The sequence below is a fragment of the Typopeltis vanoorti genome, chromosome 4, assembly GCF_054136105.1.
Source record: "Typopeltis vanoorti isolate ZY-2024b chromosome 4, IOZ_Tvanoo_1.0, whole genome shotgun sequence".
NCBI lineage: Eukaryota > Metazoa > Arthropoda > Arachnida > Uropygi > Thelyphonidae > Typopeltis > Typopeltis vanoorti.
The window spans coordinates 172606011-172625446 of record NC_143552.1 but is presented as its reverse complement, the minus strand read 5'-3'; the positions used below and the strand labels follow the sequence as shown (position 1 = coordinate 172625446).

At 39.2% G+C, this 19436-nt stretch overlaps 1 protein-coding gene across 2 annotated transcripts in view; it reads right to left on the bottom strand.

Moving 5' to 3' along the window:
• LOC150107851 (uncharacterized) overlaps window positions 1–19436 on the bottom strand; it is a 92224-nt gene that overhangs the window by 7903 nt on the left and 64885 nt on the right. For both annotated transcript variants that reach the window (XM_090391594.1, XM_090391595.1), the window contains exons 5-6: window positions 9514–9636; window positions 1026–1187 (exon numbers count right to left, since the gene is read on the bottom strand). In XM_090391594.1, coding sequence (XP_090247720.1) covers window positions 1026–1187; window positions 9514–9636 — 285 coding nt within the window. The remainder of the gene's footprint in view (window positions 1–1025; window positions 1188–9513; window positions 9637–19436) is intronic.

Below are 19436 nucleotides of genomic sequence, written 5' to 3'. Positions count from 1 at the left end.
CGCTGTCTTCTTCTCCTTCTACATTTCTGATCTCAAATTCAACTCAAGATGTCTTATTTTTGAACAGGTCGTGACCCAACGTCAGTGTCTTATTGTACAGCAATTCCCTTTCGGTGTTCTGCATTCCGACGTACCATCAGCGACAAGTACGATCACGAAAAGTAAATTGAACGTGTTTATCACTAAATTAAATTTGACTTATAATTAATTTAAATTAAAATGGTAAATTCTTTGACGTTTTCAAAGCAGATCAACAAACGACGCAGTTAACACTGTCAAGAGCGAAATCATGTGACAGTGAAATGCTGAAGGGGAGGAACAATAAAGAAAACAGAACAGAGCTCTGCCACTCCGAGCATGTGAACTGCAGAGACTTAAAGCAAATCTCTGGCCTCCACCGATTCATTTTATCATCTAACATTAATATTACATGCAGGTTAGAAAATTTCTGCATTTTCATAGTGCGGGAATTATTTTTCACAAAGGCATATTTTTTTAGCTTTTTTCCCACTGCAGAGGATGAAAAAAAAGGGAAAGCACAACATTAATGCAGTCCATCAACATGAGATTTCTCTAATTCTTCGCTACTTAGAAAATACTTCCTCCTTTAAAAATAATGTCTTTAATTTGCATATTTTTAGTAAGTACGTACCTTGCTTATTCACACCCTCTGCCGAACGCAGCGATCACACCAACACCCTCTTCTGAAGCATTCTCCAGCCAAAAGAAAAGCCGGAAAATTGCGTGCTTTCAGTCGCTGCCAGCATCTGACGGTGCCCGTGCGGTTGCAATCTTTAACGCCTTCGCTGCTCGGGCTGCTTCAGCATCGCAAGAACCGCATTCTGCTCCGTTGCTGAACAGCACCAACGAGGAGTCTCGGACGAGAGTTTTCCCATTACCTGTTGACACCCGTAGCTCAACTAAATAGGCGGGCGCCGTGAACACCTTCCGGTTGTCGAGTATTCCGCGTACACCCTCGCTAATTATTACGGTTCAGAGATAAAAGAGGTCACACGCTTACTTACCGTCCCGGTCAGCTCCCTGAAAGTCTCGTCGTGAAGCTGCATGTTTTCCTCCTTCGTTTCTTTCGTCGTCTGATGGGTTTCCGTCTTCTCGCTCACCACCCGGGCAGATCCCGGTACGAGCACGTATCCCTCGTCTGGTGGGTCGTCCCCCGAAGTCTTGTGCTGAAACAGAAATGGATTCGAGTGTAACACAACCGCTCGAAATCATCGCGCGTGAAAGAGTCCGCAGTTGCGAACATTTCTTTCCTGATCGCGAAAGAGACCGAAGAGTTTGGAAAGAGTGATTGGCTCAGAACATTAAGATGGAGACTAAGGTTTTTGTGCTTTTAGTTTTATTATTGTCGATAATTTATTGAAAATAAAAATGAAGAATTAAAAAAAGAAATTAACTTGCACGTTAAGTGCACTTAATGGCGCATCTTGGATATCAATAATGATGCCCGTGGCCCCTGAATCTGCTTAAGGCTGCACTTTTAATAAGCGTTTCATTCGCGTCAAAATCAATGAGCAAAATGCATAAAAAGAAAGCTTTAAGATCAAACCTGAACTGAATAAAAAAGTGTATGTGCGTATACAATTTAGAAGGCTGTGCATTAATTTCTCTCGCAAGACGTTCACAAAGGAAGGTTTCCCTAATGCAGGTCCCTTATTTTCCGATAAAAAGAACCCTTTTTCAGATTGCAATAACTTTTGGTTAACTATTGCATGCGAAATACCTAGAATATAAAATACAACGTTCTCTCTCTCTCTCTCTCTCTCTGAGTATAATATTTATGCATATAAGCCTGCATAATCTCCGACTTTTGCAATCCGGTTTGATTGTTTGAAGTTAGTTAGAGAGGCGCCGTTAAGTTTCTGAAGCTGGCAAACTTTGACAGCAGAAACAGTTCCAAGGTTTTTATAACCTGGAGTGCCGTGGGTAGGGGAAGGAGTTTTTATGTTTTTTTATTAATGAATAATAATAAACTAAAAATAAATAAAATGAAAAAATAAATGACAACACACACACATACAATATATATATATATATTTTTTTTTTCATTTTTAATATAAACTGACTAAAAACCCGAGAATGATAACAAATTGAGATTTATTTGAAAACGCAACATGTTTCATCGGGATTGACTTCATCAGGTGTTAAGAACATAGAAAGATATTAAAAGACACCGAAAAAAACATTGAGACACTCTAAAGCTATACAATATATTGAATAGCTTTAGAGTGTCTGTTGAGTTCAATGTTTTTTTCGGTGTCTTCAAGTGGCACAGCAACACCGACTGCTGTGCACAGACTTTAAAATAAGATCGAAGATAACAACCTCTGGAAACCATGGGATGAAGACAATTAAGTTGTTTCGCGTAAAAGAAGAGAGTGTGATGAATCGTTTTAGGGAGAGGGTGTTAGAGAGGATTTCGAATGGACTGGAAAGTTTACAAGATTGGTGGAAACATAATTGAAAAGTAATCCTGAGCGGTGCAATCGAGGTGCTTGGCGAGACATCTGGAAAGATTAGAGAGCAGAAGGAGGGTTGATGGTGGAATAATAATGTACAAGTGGCAGTGACAGCTAAGAGGAAGGCAAAGCAGTAGTAGGACGAGCGAAGAGTGGAAGAGGACAGAGAAGTGTACAGAGAGAGAAAGCAAGAGGCCAAGGGAGTTGTGGCACAGGCGAAGGTCATGGCATATCAAGATCTGTATGATCAATTAGAAACAAAGGAAGGATAGGAAAAAAACTATACCAACTAGCGAAATGTAGACAAAGCAGCAAAGGACATCTTACATGTGAGGCAGATCCAAGTCGCTGAAGGAAGAGTATTATGGAGGGATATGAAAATAAGAAATAGATGGAGAATATACTTTGAGGGACTTTTGAATGAGGAAAATGCAAGGACTCACAGAGAAGATGGTGCAGAACATCAGTAGAGTGGAAGTGACGGAGGCCATGAAGAGGATGAGGAATGGAAAATCGGTGGGCCCCGACAGGATTCCAGTGCAGGCATGGAAGGTACTGTGGAAGAGGGAATTGACCTGCTTTGGGACCTGTTCATGAAAGTTTGCCAACAGGAAAATATACCCGAGGAATGGAGGGAGAGTACTCTTGTCCCCGTCTACAAGGGTAAAGGGGATGCACAAGACTGTAAAAATTACAGAGGAATAAAGTTGATGTCCCACACAATGAAAATCCTAGAAAGGGTTCTTGATGGAAGATTGAGGAAGGAGGTAGAGATTGCAAAGGAACAATTGGGCTTCATGCCTGGTAGATCAACAACAGATGCTATCTTTGGGTTACAGCAGATGATGGAAAAGTTTCGAGAGAAACAACGGGAGCTACATCTGGCATTTATTGATCTGGAGAAAGCATACGATAGAGTGCCAAGGCAAGAAGTCTGGTGGTGTCTGAGGGAGAAGAAGTTTCCGGAGAAATATATCAGGTTGGTGCGGGAGATTTACAGAAATGTGAAGACAAGTGTTCGGACCTGTCTGGGACAGACAGAAATTTTTTAAGTAACAGTTGACTTGCATCAAGGGTCAGCATTTAGTCCGTTTCTGTTTAACATTGTGATGGATGTGGTGACGGAGGAGGTGAGAGAAGATGTGCCTTGGACAATGTTGTATGCAGATGACATCTTGCTGTGTGTAGATTCAAGAGAAGAAGCGGAAAATAAACTGGAAAGATGGAGAAAAGTACTGAAAGAGAGAGGGGTATGAGACTGAGCAGAAGTAAGACAGAGTATATGTGTTGCACAGTGGGCGGCGGCCAGGAGACAGACCTGGAGCTGGAAGGAAATGTCATCAGGAAGGTGAGGGACTTTAGATATTTAGGTTCAACAGTAGAAAAAGATGCAGGAGCTGAGACGGAAGCGGGATGCAGGATACAAGCGGGTTGGAGGAACTGGAGGGAGATGGCTGGAGTGTTATGCGATAAGAGGGTGTCGATCAATCTGAAAGGCAAAATCTATAGGACAGTAGTGAGGCCAGCTATGACGTATGCTATAGAAACTGTGGCCCTGAGGAAAAATAACATCAGCAGGATGGAAGTAGAAGAGATGAGAATGCTTAGGTGGATGTGCTGTGTGACCAGAAAGGGTCGTCTGAGAAATGACTATGTCAGGGGAACAGTGAAAGCTACGAACTTAGGAGCGAAGATACAGGAGGCAAGGTTGAGACGGTTGGGTCATGTGATGAGGAGGAAGGACGAATATGTGGGAAGAAGGGTCATGCAGATCGATTTGCAAGGAAGGAGGAAGCATGGGCGGCCAAAGAAGAGATGGAGGCAGCTGGTAGAAGAGGACTTGAGGATGAAGAACTTGGATGTAGTGACAGCCCAAGACAGGAAGATGTGGAGGAGACTCATCATCAGCAGTGACCCACTTAAGTGGGAGAAGCTGCAGAAGAAGAGGAAGATTTAGAAGTATAACATCGTCCACATAAAGCAAAGAGCTGACATTAACATCTCCAATTTTGATATCAGGTTTAATACCACATTCCTTCATAATGTGATCCATATAGATAATGAATAACAGAGGGGATAATGTACATCCTTGTCTCAACACCAGATTTAACATTAAACCATCTTCCTGTACTTCCTTCAATTCTAACTGCTGACTTACAACTCAAATAAAGACTAAGTATTGCTTGATATAATGCCCCATTGACACCATACAACTGCAGCGTATTGAATAGCTTCTCTCTTGGCACCTTGTCATATGCCTTTTCCGGATCTATAAAACTTAAATTTTTATAGATCTTTGATAAACTCAGATCTTTGTTATATTCCTATGATTTCTCAACTATTTGTCGTAAAGTGAAGATCTGATTCTGACAGCCTCTATTTCGCCTGAATCCAGCTTGATCTTCACCAAGCTTTTCTTCCACAATTCTTCTCAACCGTTTCTCAAGTATACTTGCATAAATCTTGCCAGGAACACTCAGTAGGGAAATACCTCTGTAATTCTCACATTCGGTTTTATTTCCCATTTTATATATGGGTACTAATTTCAAGTACTAATTCCTGACTGCATGCGTGTTGAGTGTTTTTTTACCACTGTGCTATCACTGCTTGTTTCATTTAGCAATTTTTCGAAGTAATTACTCCGTACTTCAAGGATATCTTTTTCTCCCGTTTTCATATCACCTTTAACATCTCTAACTCCTTTTACAGCACTCTTTCCTCCATTCATAAGCTTCTTCAACAGCCTTCAAAATATTTTGCCACCTTCTTGATATTTATTTTCTGTGTTCTTTCAAAAGTCCTCCCATGACTTTTGTTTAGCTAGTTTTACACAGTGTTTCGCTTTCTTACATTTGTCTCTTTAAGAGCACAAGCTGACTTATTTGCAAGGAACTTTTGATATGCTTTCTTCTTTTCCTTCACTGCCTCTTTAACTTGCTGAGTCCACATTGGAGATCTGATTTTTCTATCCTTGAAGACAACCTCACCACATGCCTCTCTGGCGGAATCAATCAGGGTTAGCCACTGAATCTCCAAGTTTTGGCTCTTGTTCTTAAACTCTTTCATTTTTACTTCAATACTTTTTGTGTATTTTAGTCTACAGTTCACATCTGAGAGCTGCTCAACTTTTATTCGCTTTAAAACTTTCTTACATGTTATTCTTTTCAATATGAAATTCAATTTTATCCTGCTCAAGACTAAACAGTGATCACTTCCAATTTCAAACCCTCTGTACACTCTGGTGTCCTGCACCAGGGAGAAAACATCACTATCAACAATAACATAATCAATGAGACTGTTCTTATTCCTAGCCTCTTCCCTCCATGTGAATTTGTGCACATTTTTATGTTGGAACATGGTGTTAGTAATAACCAGTCCATGTTCTGAGCAGAAATCCAACAGATATTTGCCATTATTATTAGCTTTGCTCTTTTCTCCAAATTTTTCCAAAATATTTTTGTATGTCTGACAATCATTTCCTACTCTGCTATTTAGATCCCCAACAAGGACCAACTTTTCCTTTTTCATTGTGTCAGTTGCTTTTTCTAAAGCATCAAAAAATTCCTCCACTTCTACCTTAGTAGAACCTTCTGTGGGACCATACGCACAAATAGGTCTCATTGTCCAGTTCCCCATTCTCATATTTGCCCACATTACTCTGCTTGAGACTGACTGCCATTCAAGAAGATTAGCCTCGTATTTAGTGTTGAATACTATGGCTACTCCTTTTCCTTGATTGTCATTGCCTGAACATAACATTTTGTATTTATTGCTCAGGAAGATCTCACCAGTTTTTGTCTTTTTTGTTTCAGTCACCCGGATTATATCGATCTGGTACTTATCTAATTCCTCAGCTTGCTCCATTTCTTTGCCATTCAGGCTTCTTATGGTGATAGTACCGATCTTTAACTCTGGTGATGTTGAGTTTGGATATGCTTTCAAATTTGCTCCAGTAGCTGACTTTTCGCTGTTCGCCCTACTTTCCTGGCGAAAACAACGGGGGCCTTGTTTAATCGAGCGACGCCCCAGCCGGCATGAAATTTTGCCATGTTGTACCATCATTTTGTATATTGGTTTAAGCAAATAAGAATACAATTTGGTCCGCTAAATCCCAAATTGCCAGCCCATCCTTTGACCCTTTGACCCAATATATATATATATTGTATTTTTAACCCAAAAAGTCCGGTAATCAGTCCGGTAATCTAGAAACCAAACTTATGGACCTTTTTCATGCCACTTCAGCCTCCAATATACGAGGCGGTTGTCTCACACCAGGCGATGACATTCATTTCCCACCTAAAGACAATCCCAAACATCCACGCTCACGTCGGGAATCGAAACCGCAGCCCATAGGTGGGAGAGAGAATATGCTGACCATTCATCGAACTAGGATGGCACTTAGGAAAACATGAACTTGTTCACATGAGATTTGAGTTTTGACAATTTTTCGTATTCCTCGGCGAATGGGCATGCATTTGAGAAACAATTCTTATTTCTCTGGACATTAAATGTCTTGCGATCGAAATGCACGCCCGAGCCGCTAAATCCATACGCCCTTGTTATTAAACTTAATTTTCTCACAAACTTGTTCGCATTGCGTTAGATTGTATATGCAGGGTGGCCATAAAATAACTTTCTCTCTTTGGAGGCATCTGTAGCTAAAACCAATAAACGAACTGAGACGAAATTTTATACTGACTTTTGAAGGCACGGGGAGATGATTTCCGTGGAAAAAAAAAGATGATTTATTACCAAATTTCGCTGATAGGGGAAATTTTGGCGCTGGCAGATCCGAAAGCAAGCGGATAATTACATTAAAGGCAGATAAAATGGAATAATAACATTTTGACGGTGTAAGCGACAGCGGCGTCACTCATTCCAACTGGTTATGTGGCTCGTTACAATGATAATAATAATAATAATAATAATTAAACTAAAACAACTTGCGAGAGAAACAGAAATTAATGTAGTGATTGAACTCCCAGGCAATAATGTTTTATTCATCAGAATCAGGGTTCCCCTGGACCACATACACGATTTTCAGTGTGAGGACCTTTCTTGTGTACAACAAATTGCATCCGGTGTGCGACATAGTGATCCAGTTTCTTCAAACTTCTTAATCATAGCTCTCAGTACTACAGCTGACATAGGACCTGTACGCAGGTTATGAAGCCTTCTAAATTCCCGAAGGGCCGCTACGTTATTGCACTGTTTAAGGTAAAACAACTTAACAAGTAAAGCACGCTGAGGCAAGGTAGGACACATATTGAGCACAATTCGTCAGTCACTCGAATAACTGCCTGAACGTTCCCAATCCCTTTTTAAGTGGAATTGGTGGCGCTGCTCTCACGTACGCACAGTAAAATTTGTACAATCCTTTTTACCTGCGTTTACTGCAAATATTTGGCTGCTTTCGGCTCCGCCAAAATTTCCCCTATCGGCGACTTTTGGTACCGAATCTTTTTTTTTTTTCATGGAATTCATCTCCCCATGCCTTCGAAAGTCTGAATAAAAAATGTGGTCTCATTCCGTGTATAGTTTTAGCTACAGATACCTCCAAAGAGGGAAAGTTAATTTATGGCCACCCTGCATATATATATATATGTTACGGTTAAAGTGATACATCCGGTTATTATTAATAATTACCGGTTAAAGTGAATAATTTACGAGAATTAATCACTTTAACCGGTTAAAGTCAATAATTCCTAGAGGAGTCCGGTAAATGTAAAAAAAACAAGTTTATAGGTTTTATATATTGGTTTTCATTCTCAATAGAAATTATAACAGCGTAGGTTAGGTTAGTTTAAAATGAAAAAAAGTAAGGAAAGTACTTCTTTTGCATTCAATGAAATCAGAAATCATTATAAACTAACATCTGTGAACATTTAACTAAACTAAACTAACCTGGATGTCGCATGTCGAACCAGGGTGTAGTCGTAGTTTGTCGTGGGCAGATTAACGGGGATGAAAAATAAACGTCGTTGTGGGCCGAGCCTAATGATTGCGGGCAGATAAGTGGGGATAACAAATAAAAGTTGTGGGCAGATGAATAGGGATATTCGATAAACTTCGTTGCTGTACCTCTTTCCTCATCAAATGGAGAAAAACACTGACAGTTCCTCACTGAGTTATCTATATCTCCATTTATCTGCCCGTCATTAAGCTCGGCCCACAACAACGTTTATTTTTCATCCCCGTTAATCTGCCCACGACAAACTACGACTACACCCTGGTTCGACATGCGACATCCAGGTTAGTTTAGTTTAGTTAAATGTTCACAGATGTTAGTTTATAATGATTTCTGATTTCATTGAATGCAAAAGAAGTACTTTCCTTACTTTTTTTCATTTTAAACTAACCTAACCTACGCTGTTATAATTTCTATTGAGAATGAAAACTATATATAAAACCTATAAACATGTTTTTATTACATTTACCAGACTCCTCTAGGAATTATTCACTTTAGCCGGTTAAGGTGATTAATAATAACCGGATTTATCACTTTAACCGTAACATACATACTGTATATAATTTTGGAAAGCGGAACAGTGACAAGCTGTAATCAAGATTATTGCTGATATGTACAGGGTTAAGGGTTATTTCTTTTGATTCTGTAAAAGAAGGAAAGAAAGAAAATTCACTTTTTTATTCATTTTACGATATTTCTCTTAGAATATTAAGAGTATTTTTGTGCATTTATATTTTCCGTAAGTTTCTAAGAGAAATATCTTTAAATAACTATTAAGGTGATAAACGCCTTAACCGACTTGTGTGCATTTGCCGTTCAGCTGTCTCACGGTTACATTAGTTTAAAAAAAGGAAGGTTGTCTGACCAGCAGCGTTGTAAATATAGAAGCGAGGAAGAAGTTAGGGCAATCTTTCACACTACTTTAAGTCACTTCTTTTTTCCACGCAGGAAAAAAAAAAAATGCTTGTAAAACCCGAAATTCAAACGGTGGGCGAATAATCTTCGCATTTATCACCCTCGTGTGCGTCGTCACGATGTTAAGAAGGGAGGAAAAGCAATAATTCGTACCTCGGTGTTCTCCGTTTCTTCCGTCTTGTTATCCTCGGTGGTCTTCGTGGTGACCTGAGGACCGCTGTCAGCGATCACTTTGCCGTCTTCCATGACGATCTGCCTCTGCACACGCGTTTCCACCTGAAATAAAAAAAAAAAAAGTGAGTGGGCCAGAATTAAGGGTGAAGATCGTCGGAGAACACACTTTGCTAGTACGGTGAAGAGTGTGCGCGTTCCTCAGCTCGACAAATGAGCGCTCGCCGGTGGCAAAGAGATTTTTCCAGCTGGCGAATTGCTGCAGAGAGAACGAACGGAGTATTTTTGTTTCATTTAATTATTATTACGTGACACCTCCAGGGAGTCCAAAGACCCATCGAGGGAAGGTACCCACTTTACAACTCTCCACCAACCGCAATTACACCAACGCCATCTACCGGCCACCAATATTATTTCCACAGACAATCACAAACATCCATGCCCACGGTGGGATTCGAACCCGTAGCCTTTCGGCTGAAAACCGGATACGCTAACCACTCGGCCAGCCAGGCCGACATTACGTAGAAATTTCTAAACAAGTGTTTTTTTTTTTTGTTGTTTAGTTTTAACTTTTATGATAAACAGTGAAGAATTTTTAGTATGAAGGGCTATGCAAGTGACAAATTTGCTTGTAATAATTCATGTTTTAAAACAAGCAAACAAAAAAAATCCATGTTTTTTGATGTTCTTTCTTAACACTAGTAAAATTTATTTGGAAGCTTCCTATAATAGTACAAAATGTTGAAACAATCACGTGTGTAACGTAAGAGCAACAGCTCATCCAGGTTACGATATGCATAAAGTTACAAAAATATGTGTAATGCATTTTCATTATATACACATATGCACATTCATATAATATACATATTACATATTATTATAATATAATTACATAATAAAATCAGAGGAGACATGCTAATATGTACAGAGAAAGTTGCATAACAATTAATTAGGAACAAAATAAAACAAATCAGTTAAATAGCATTTCATTTTTTTACGTTTTACACATGAGACTGGATCTTTAAATAGAAATATGCTAAAAAACAATCATTTATACAATTATTTTGAACAGAGCTTCCTCATTTCTGTGGGAAAATAAATACTCTTTGATTAGCGTTTTGTATTTGATTGGGTTAGTTTCATTTCTTATTGTTAAAGTTAGTGAATACTTTTGGCGCTAAATAAGTACAATGTTTGCGTATTGCTTCTTCATTCGCTTTCGGAGCTATATATGTTAGGATGGATTTTGGCCTTTTGTGTTTGAAGAGGTCAGTTTCGTCGTAGTTTGCTGCCTGTTTCACTAGCTCGTTGGGGTGTGTAGAGGTCTTGGAGAAGAATTTTGCCGCTGTAGTTTTTAAGGAAGGAGTAGATGTAAGGGATGTTTGTGTCTCTATGCAGTTGGACGTTTCTTACAAACCACGGTCAGTCTAAGATCACGCGCAAACTCTTATTTTGCACTCTCTGTAGCCTGAGGATGTTGGTGTTGGATGTATGACTCCAGGTGGGAGATGCGTATGTCAGTATGGGGCGGATCGTCAGCAGGTAGAGGAATACTTTGATTCTGGTATTTAGCTTCCTTTTTCTGTTTATTAGAGGGTAAAGTTGTGCGATGGTTTTAGATGCTTTCGTGCATAAGGCTTTGATGTGTGGGTTAAAAGTTAATCTTTTGTCCAGTGTTACCTCAAGATATTTTGTTTCTGTTTGCCAGGGGATTTTGGTGTTGAATAGATAAAGGTATCCCTTGGGAGTTGCCAATCTTCTGGTGAAAAGTATCGCTATACTCGTTTGGGGATTCACTTGTAATCTCCATTTGGAGAACCATTGTTCTAGTTTTAGTAGATTTTCTTGCAGTTTTTTGGTGATGAGATGTGGCTGTAGAGATCTGGCTAGTATTGCTGTGTCATCCGCATAGAGTGCTAAGATGGATGGCATTGGGTTGTGCAGGATGTGTGCCATATATATCGAGAATAAGATCGGTGCCAGTAGGGAACCTTGGGGAACTCCCGCTGAGATCCGTCGCTGACTTGAAACTATTCCTCTTATTTTGACTTATATGTGTCTGTCCTGGAGGTAAGATTTAATTAGGTGGACTATTCTTGATGGTATGCTTCCTGAGATGAGCTTGTGCAATAATCCAAAGTGCCATGTCTTATCAAGAGCTTTTGCTATGTCGAGGAAGACTGCTCCAGTGTGCTGGTGCCAATCGTAGCCGGTGGTGATGTACTCAATTAGCCTGTGAATTTGTTGAGTAGTACTGTGATGTTGTTGAAAGCAAAATTGTTCCTTTGGAAGGATATTTAACTCATTTACTGAGGCTTGGAGTTTGGAGAGAATATTTTTTCTGTAATTTTGCCTAAATTTGAGATTAGGTGGATGGGTCGATAGCTTTCAGGCAGGTGTGGATCTTTATCTGGTTTATGCACTGAGACCACATCTGCAACTTTGCAATAGGAGGGGAAATAGTTGAATCTGAACATGGCGTTGATTATTGTGGTGAGATGTACGACTGCTCTTCGGGGCAGCAGTTTAACAATTCTATTTGTTATGCCGTCAGGGCCAGGGGCTTTTTTATTCTTTAGCTTCTTTAGGACTTCATAGATTTCCGCTGGTGAGGTGTTTGCAGGTTGTTGCAGGTGTCGGTGAGTTTTAGTGCATGTCTGACATGGAAGTGGATTTTGTAGACATGCTTGATATCCAAGTTGTCGTATGCAGGGCTACACTATTTTTCTAGTTTTTTTTTGCTATCTCTTCAGCGTTTTCTGCGTCTGTGTGTACTGTACTAGGCCCCTGTCTAACTTGAGTGGGGGAAGCGATTTGTTTTTGTTTCTGAGACTTCTTAATATCTTCCAGATGGAGTGTTCGCCGGGTGATATAGAGGCTAATTTGGCTTCGTATGTTTCGTTCCTGTGAGCTTTAAGTGCTTCTCTGACTGAATTATTTAGTTTGTTTGAGAATCTTTTTGTCTTGAGGTGCACGGTGTTATGATAACTTTTCCTTGCAGTTTTTGTTTTTGTCTCTAATTAAATACATGATGTCTTCGGGTAGTTGGTTGGGCATAAGAACGGTTTTAGTAGAGGTGACCACTTTTATGGGTGTGTTGATTTGCTATTCCAGGCTTTTGACGGCATTTTCAATTTCTTTTGTGGATCTGGTTGTGTTTTATGAATAGTAGTACCTTATAGACGTATAAATATCTAAAGGACAGTATATTTAGTATGGTGTATTTATTACACATTTCAGCATCCTTGTATTCGTTTCTAGTTAAGATTTTAATTGCTTTATTCTGAGTCTAAAGGTTTCAGCGTAGTGCGATAGATTCCTCCCCAACTTAATATGCCATATTGCATATTATGGCTTTGAATCCAGGCAGAATATAATATTTTTAGCATATTTAAATTTAAGAATCATTTTAGGTAGTAAAGTCTGTTTAACATAATCCTTACTTTATTTATGACATCGGTAATATGCAGTTTCCAGCTTAAATTACTATCAATTTTTAATCCCGAGTACGTTATCACACTGACGTTTTCTATTTCCTTGCAGTTGCAATTTGAATTTGTCCTGCAATTCCAATTCATTGTGCAGTGAAGTTCATTTTGCCCGTTGTATTTCGCAAGTTAAAATTTACATATTTAGTTTTTCAGACATTTAGATTCTTATTCTTGATATTTATTCTTCTTCCTAATGGTTCTCTCACAATGGAAATGTTCCACAGATTCACTTATTGGGGGATATCATTAAAACAATAACGAGGAGCTCGGGTAAGTACATTTATTTCGAGTCGATTAAGATTTTGAATGATTTTTCAGCACACACACACACACACACACACACACACACACACACACACACACACACACACACACACACACACACACACACACACACACACACACACACACACACACACACACACACACACACACACACACACACACACACACACAAAATGTACATTATCATATAAAAAAAACTCTCGTCTTGGATCACTTTAGTATGTCTTGCTTTCGTTCCGCTATAGCGTATGTCAACTCACTCTATTCACAGTCCAGAATCTCACCACCTCAGGATCCATTCCACTAAGAGTTAAGTGCCTTCCAGATAGCTTTAAAAAATCCACAGTATATTCAGCTTTGAGTTTATATCAATTGCATTACAAGGTTATTTGTCTTCTGTTGTGCATAAAATTCCACCTCCTTCGATGCCTCTAATTTCGGATATAAATGACATGTCAGTGGTCGCTTAAATGCCAAAGCGAGATATCTGCGATGATCCTTCCACGTGCCTATTTCAGGAATGTGGAGACTCGCACTGAGCTTGTGACCTAATGTCTAACGCTCATATTTTCGTGCTGCACACGATCAGAAGGTGTCTACCCTGATATCGGAAGTTCGAGGTGAGGCTGGTGGTGTGGGTGTGTTCGACCAAATTGTAAAGTGATCGGCATAAGCCAAAATAAAAACGTTACAGCATTATCTTATTTCATGCTAGTAGGAAACTGATGAAATTACATCACCTGGGTGTGGTCAGGGTAAACAAAACAAGTTTTCGTCAGGGAAAAAGGGGAATAATAAAAAGCGCACTTCTGCAACAAATTGCAAATTTCCATTGGCAGAATTCAAGATTAACGTAACAGGAATGATCAACGGAAAAGAAATAGCAGAAGAACCAGAGAAATACTAATTCAATCCGTAATTGATGCTACCGAAACAAACAAGATGAGATTCTTCTAAATCACAATTTGCGCGTGTTATGTTTAGGAGATCAGGGGTAAGTCAGTATGAAACGGAATGATGCGGCAAATATCAAAATGTGGAATAGGACAGTGATTCTTGTTTGTGTCTGTGGGCTCCCAGAAGGCTCTACAGAGAAAGAAGTCAAAGAATTTTTCGATTCATCATCGAAAGAAGCTGACAGAAAAAGAATAAGAAGGAAAAAAATTTGCTCCTTTTGGAAGATCTTAATAGAAAGGCAGGAAATAAATACCTTTGCATAAGAAATGTTTCGGGAAAAATTTGGAAAATTCTGTTTAGTACAAGGACTAATTATTATTACCAACCCCTCGTTCCAGCATGAAAATGTTCGCCAGTTCATATGCAGAGAAGATGCGAGAAATAAAGACAGGCATCGGCTGTCTTACTGTTGTTAGCAATTCCCAGTTGTTCGAGACAACACAAGTGGATTCAGAGAATCCGAAACACGAAGCGATCTTTCTGCAGATAAAATTGAATATAATTTTCTGGAGAAAAGTTTGTAAAAATTTTCAAGAGGTATTAAGCTTCAGCTGATTGAAGAAAACAAAAAAGAAAGTGAAGATTGAGCTTCCATGGCTCAGTCGGCGTACACGAATCCCTTTGGTCGGAAAGACCTGGGTTCGATTTCCGTCAATGACACGAGGAACCTTCATCTGGTCTCTTTCGACTAAAGATGAGTTAGTGAGTCTCATACGGAAGTAGAGGGTTTTACACCCGGAAATTCGGGTTTTTCGTCCCCCAGAACTGGCAAACACACGGATTTACATCCATGAATGTTAATGACAATATGTGGAAGAGACAGGAGACGAACACACGCATCTGCAGACACAGCACATACCGGGAGGCATAGGGCTAACCACCTATCCTCGAGTTACGGTAACGGTTAAATGTAGAAAAATCCCCGACACTGCAAGCTAAAAGAGGAAGAAGAAGAAGAAGAAAATTAAGATAAGAATCAAACCTTGGCCACTCATTAGCAAGTTCCGAAGAAAACAAACATTATGGCTAGTCAAGTGGTGTGAAAGGACAAGAAGGTATGATTCCTTGGTGGAGTCAGGAAGTTTAAAACGTCCTAGAAATTAAAAGAGCATAAAGAAAGTTCCTGGTGAACTAAATCAGTGTTTTATAACCTGGCAGAATGAAGACCAAATGTAAGATAACAACGCAATGTGTAAAAGCATTTAAAGAAACGTCTAGAGAAGCCTTTGGTAAGAATATATGAGATAGATATCTGAAAGATAACAAAGTGAATGTTGTCGTGACTGTTAAAGAAGAATTAACAGACTTCTTAAATAGAACAACAAGAAGAAAACGAAGTAAGGAATACTGTCAAAAGACACATTGGTCACAAAGGCGAAATGAATATTGCAGTTAATATAATCTAGAAGACTGGAGTAATAACTAAATGAAACAAGAACGAAGAGAACAGTGATGGATGATAGTCAAGAGGAATGCAGTCTGAATTACGATGGTGTTCGAAACCGAAGGAGCAACATTTCCATTTCTGCAGATTGCAAATTCAGACTGCGTCCATTTGTATAACTGACGATTTCGAGTAGAAAGTGAGTAAATTCAAATTTTCTAATCTCGCGCAAAGTGGTCACGTAGTAGCACTCAACAGGATAGAAGGAAAAAGGCTGCTCTAAGCGAACTGGGTTTAAAGGAAGCTCTTTTCATGAAGGAATAAACTGGCAAACCTGAATGTCCTTAATGTCGCAGACATCAGTAGATGATTTCAAGATGAGAAGAATTATTGGAAAGTTTGTAGAAGGATTGCAGTAGAATTACTGATATTGCCAGACAGTTAGGAATCTCACATAGCGTTGTATCCGGGCTCTGGATAGCGTTTCAAACCAATGAAATGGGTTCCAGACGCTTGCTGATAGATCGCCCTCGCTTTATCACGGAACATGAAGACATGTTTGGCTATAAATGTATCGATGTACCAGGGCAGGTCAGCTTGCAAGCCGGCTCCATTCAAGGACAGGTACGCGGATTTCTCGACAGAGTGTGGCAATATGTCTGCGACAAGTAGGCCTATACTCCCGAAGGCCTGTAGACAGCGTCGCTTTATCCAAAGCTCATCTTAGAGCACGTTTACAATGGTGTTGTGTTCATAAAAATTGGACAAGGCACCAGTGAGCTAATGGACTCTTTACAGATGAGAGTCGTTTCAGTCTTTCCTCCGATTCTAGACAACACTGGATGTGGAGTAAAAGTGCTTACCAGCTCGAGAATGTTCTTGAAAGAGATGGATACGTGGTGCTGGGGTCATGGTGTGGGAATACATTACGCTTAATGGACGCACCGAGCTACAAGTGCTGGAATAAGAAACTACGACTGGTGAACGATATTGCAACGAAATTCTTCAACGTCATGTTCGATTATTCCGTGGTGCTGCAGCGAAGAATTCATTTTTATGCTTGCGGTGCTCCACCACACCATACACGAACAGTGGAGATTCTTTTGCTGAACGAGGATATTAACGAATCGAGTGTCCAGCATATTCCCCACATCTGGGTACCGTAGCACATGTTTGGGACACAATTGGGACCCATTCATGCTCGAAATTCCCAGCAAACAAACAAACAAACAAACGAGGCCTTATCCTTCCTCTGAAGCAGGGTTTCCCAAACTGTGTTCCGCGGAAGGTGAATAGGTGTTCCGCGAGAAGTTCTCAGGGAATTTGTCATTTTAGTTTTCTAAGCATTTTTCATGAATAAATATTTTATAGTAGAAATATTCCGAGGATAATAATATTCGTGAATATGTCGAAAAGCTCAGACCCAAAGGCCTAATAACATCGGTGTATCGTTAATTTTCACACATCGAAACCTTTCGACATTCGGGAAAGGAATACGCTGTTTATGAGCGGTCTTAAAAATTGCCTGCAATGGGATTACAACAATGGGCGGCATATCCTCTGTTCTCAAAACTGAAAGAAATAGCATCTGTTGCAAATGTTAGTAACCAATCAGCAAGGAAATATATATAAAAAATTTTCCACTGAAATTGAAGATCGAGGTAGTCTGTATCCGATTCTAAAATCTATTACTACTGAATACTTTCTTCGCAAGTTCGTATTGCAGTGTAGTGCTTATTCTGAAACCGGAGTGCCGTGATTTTTTTTAAAGTAATAGGAATACAGAGTTAAAATTAATACGAATAAGAGACAAGGCACTATGTTTAATTTTGATATTAATAAATCTCTTATTGAAGGTGTTTATGATGCAACAGATCGTGAGTCATCCACCTCCAGCCTACAAAGCGATCTCCAGGACGTACAAAAGGAGGAGAAAACTACCAGCACACAGGAGACAGTCTGCATTCACTCGTAAGTACTTATAATATTATAAATATTTGGTGAGCAGAATGGGATATGGCAATGAAAATCAGCACAAATTAATTGAATGATGTTTAATTAATTATTAATTAATAATCAATAATCACATATTAATGAGTAATAAAATCGGCTAAACTAACAATTAATTATTAATTAATACAAAATAACCAAAGTGTTCCGTGAAAATTTCAGGATTCCGTCCTACAAAATTTCTAGAAAAAGTTTGGGAAACCCTGCTCTGAAGGAATGTCGCCAGTTTGCTTCAAGAACTCCTGAATCATTTGGTGCTAAGCATGGTTCGACGTTATGATAACTATATCGCGGTTCGGGGTGGACATATTCCGTAGTGAAATTTATCTACGGATATTTTCTATACATTAATTCCTTAACTACTTTCTTACGAAATTTGATACTTTGGGCAAAAACGTATTGCAATTTAATTTGTAAGAAATTTATAACATATTTTTGTGTAGTATAATTTATTAGTATTCTGGTAATAAATTGATGTCCACATTTGGCTGTAGTAATTAAATGCGTTAATATATAGGTAAAAATGCAGTTCGTCCTTTGCTTTTGCACACCAGTGTACATATCAATACTCGAGTACGAAAAGCCATAGAAAACCGATAATCCTGAAAAGGAACTAGAATAGATATTTTCCCAGAGATTATCAGATCTGGAAGTATAAAAGTGTTACAGTGGCTACGCTGCAGAACTCGGATACACGAAGTCGAATTGCAGATGATCGAATAAGATCTCGTCATCTATAAAAAGTATCACAAAACTAAACGTGGGAATTACATCTAAATTTCAGTACTCAATACCGATACGATTTATTCATAACTGCCTGAGAAGAATCTAAGAAAAAAATTGATAAGGACAACTTGGAGAAGAACAAGCTGGGTTTAGTACGAACAGAAGTTGACACTGTCAGATTTTCACTTTGAAACAGATTGTTGAGAAAATGGATCTTGTAATTTGTAGATCGGGAAAAAGGTAGAGGACAAGGCACCAAGAGAAAAGGCGCTCCAAACACTGAAGGTGGTGTAAACGGGACAGAATATCGAGGACGACTAGTCGTCATCTGAGTTGTTAACCAACAGTCAGAACTAAAGGAGGTTCAGAAGGCAGTCCAGGAAATGCTTTATTTCTATGTATCATAATGCTCTACACTTTAGCGCATCGAATAATAGCGGTCGTACTCGTGGAACCAACTTGAGGCTTTTCATAAAATAACGAACGAGACGTTTCCATATTGTGAAAGCTTTTCAAAGCAAAATAACAGCTTTCCAGCACAAATTTCCAAGCAACTAATTTGCAGTGGAGCTGAGTTTGAATAGCAGAACGCATCTCAAGGAATGGTCGTTGAGCCTCAAGTGAACCACATTCTCGTGTAATCGATCTCGAGGCTCAATGACTTTTCATATCCATCTTCGTGAAGATCAACGACTTTTGGTCAAATTGATTGCTTTCCCGACCATAAAAATTTCTGAAATGGTGATATTTCTAAGCAAAATCTGCAATGTAGATAACTTTCTAAGTTATCTGCAAGGCGCTGATTTAAACAATAGGGTACAAATATCGCAAGGAATGGTCGTTGAGCTGAAGTGATTCACAATCTTGAGGTTCGACGATTTTTCACATTCAACTTCTTGAGGTTCAAAGCCTTTTTTCAGGCATTCAGTTGTTTAAAAAAAGTTCAGTTGTTTAGAAAACTTCACACAATGCGCTGTTGAGGTAACCCCCATGCAATATCTACTAGAGTACACGCTTTTGTCAACTCATTTAAAATATCACGACATATGCTT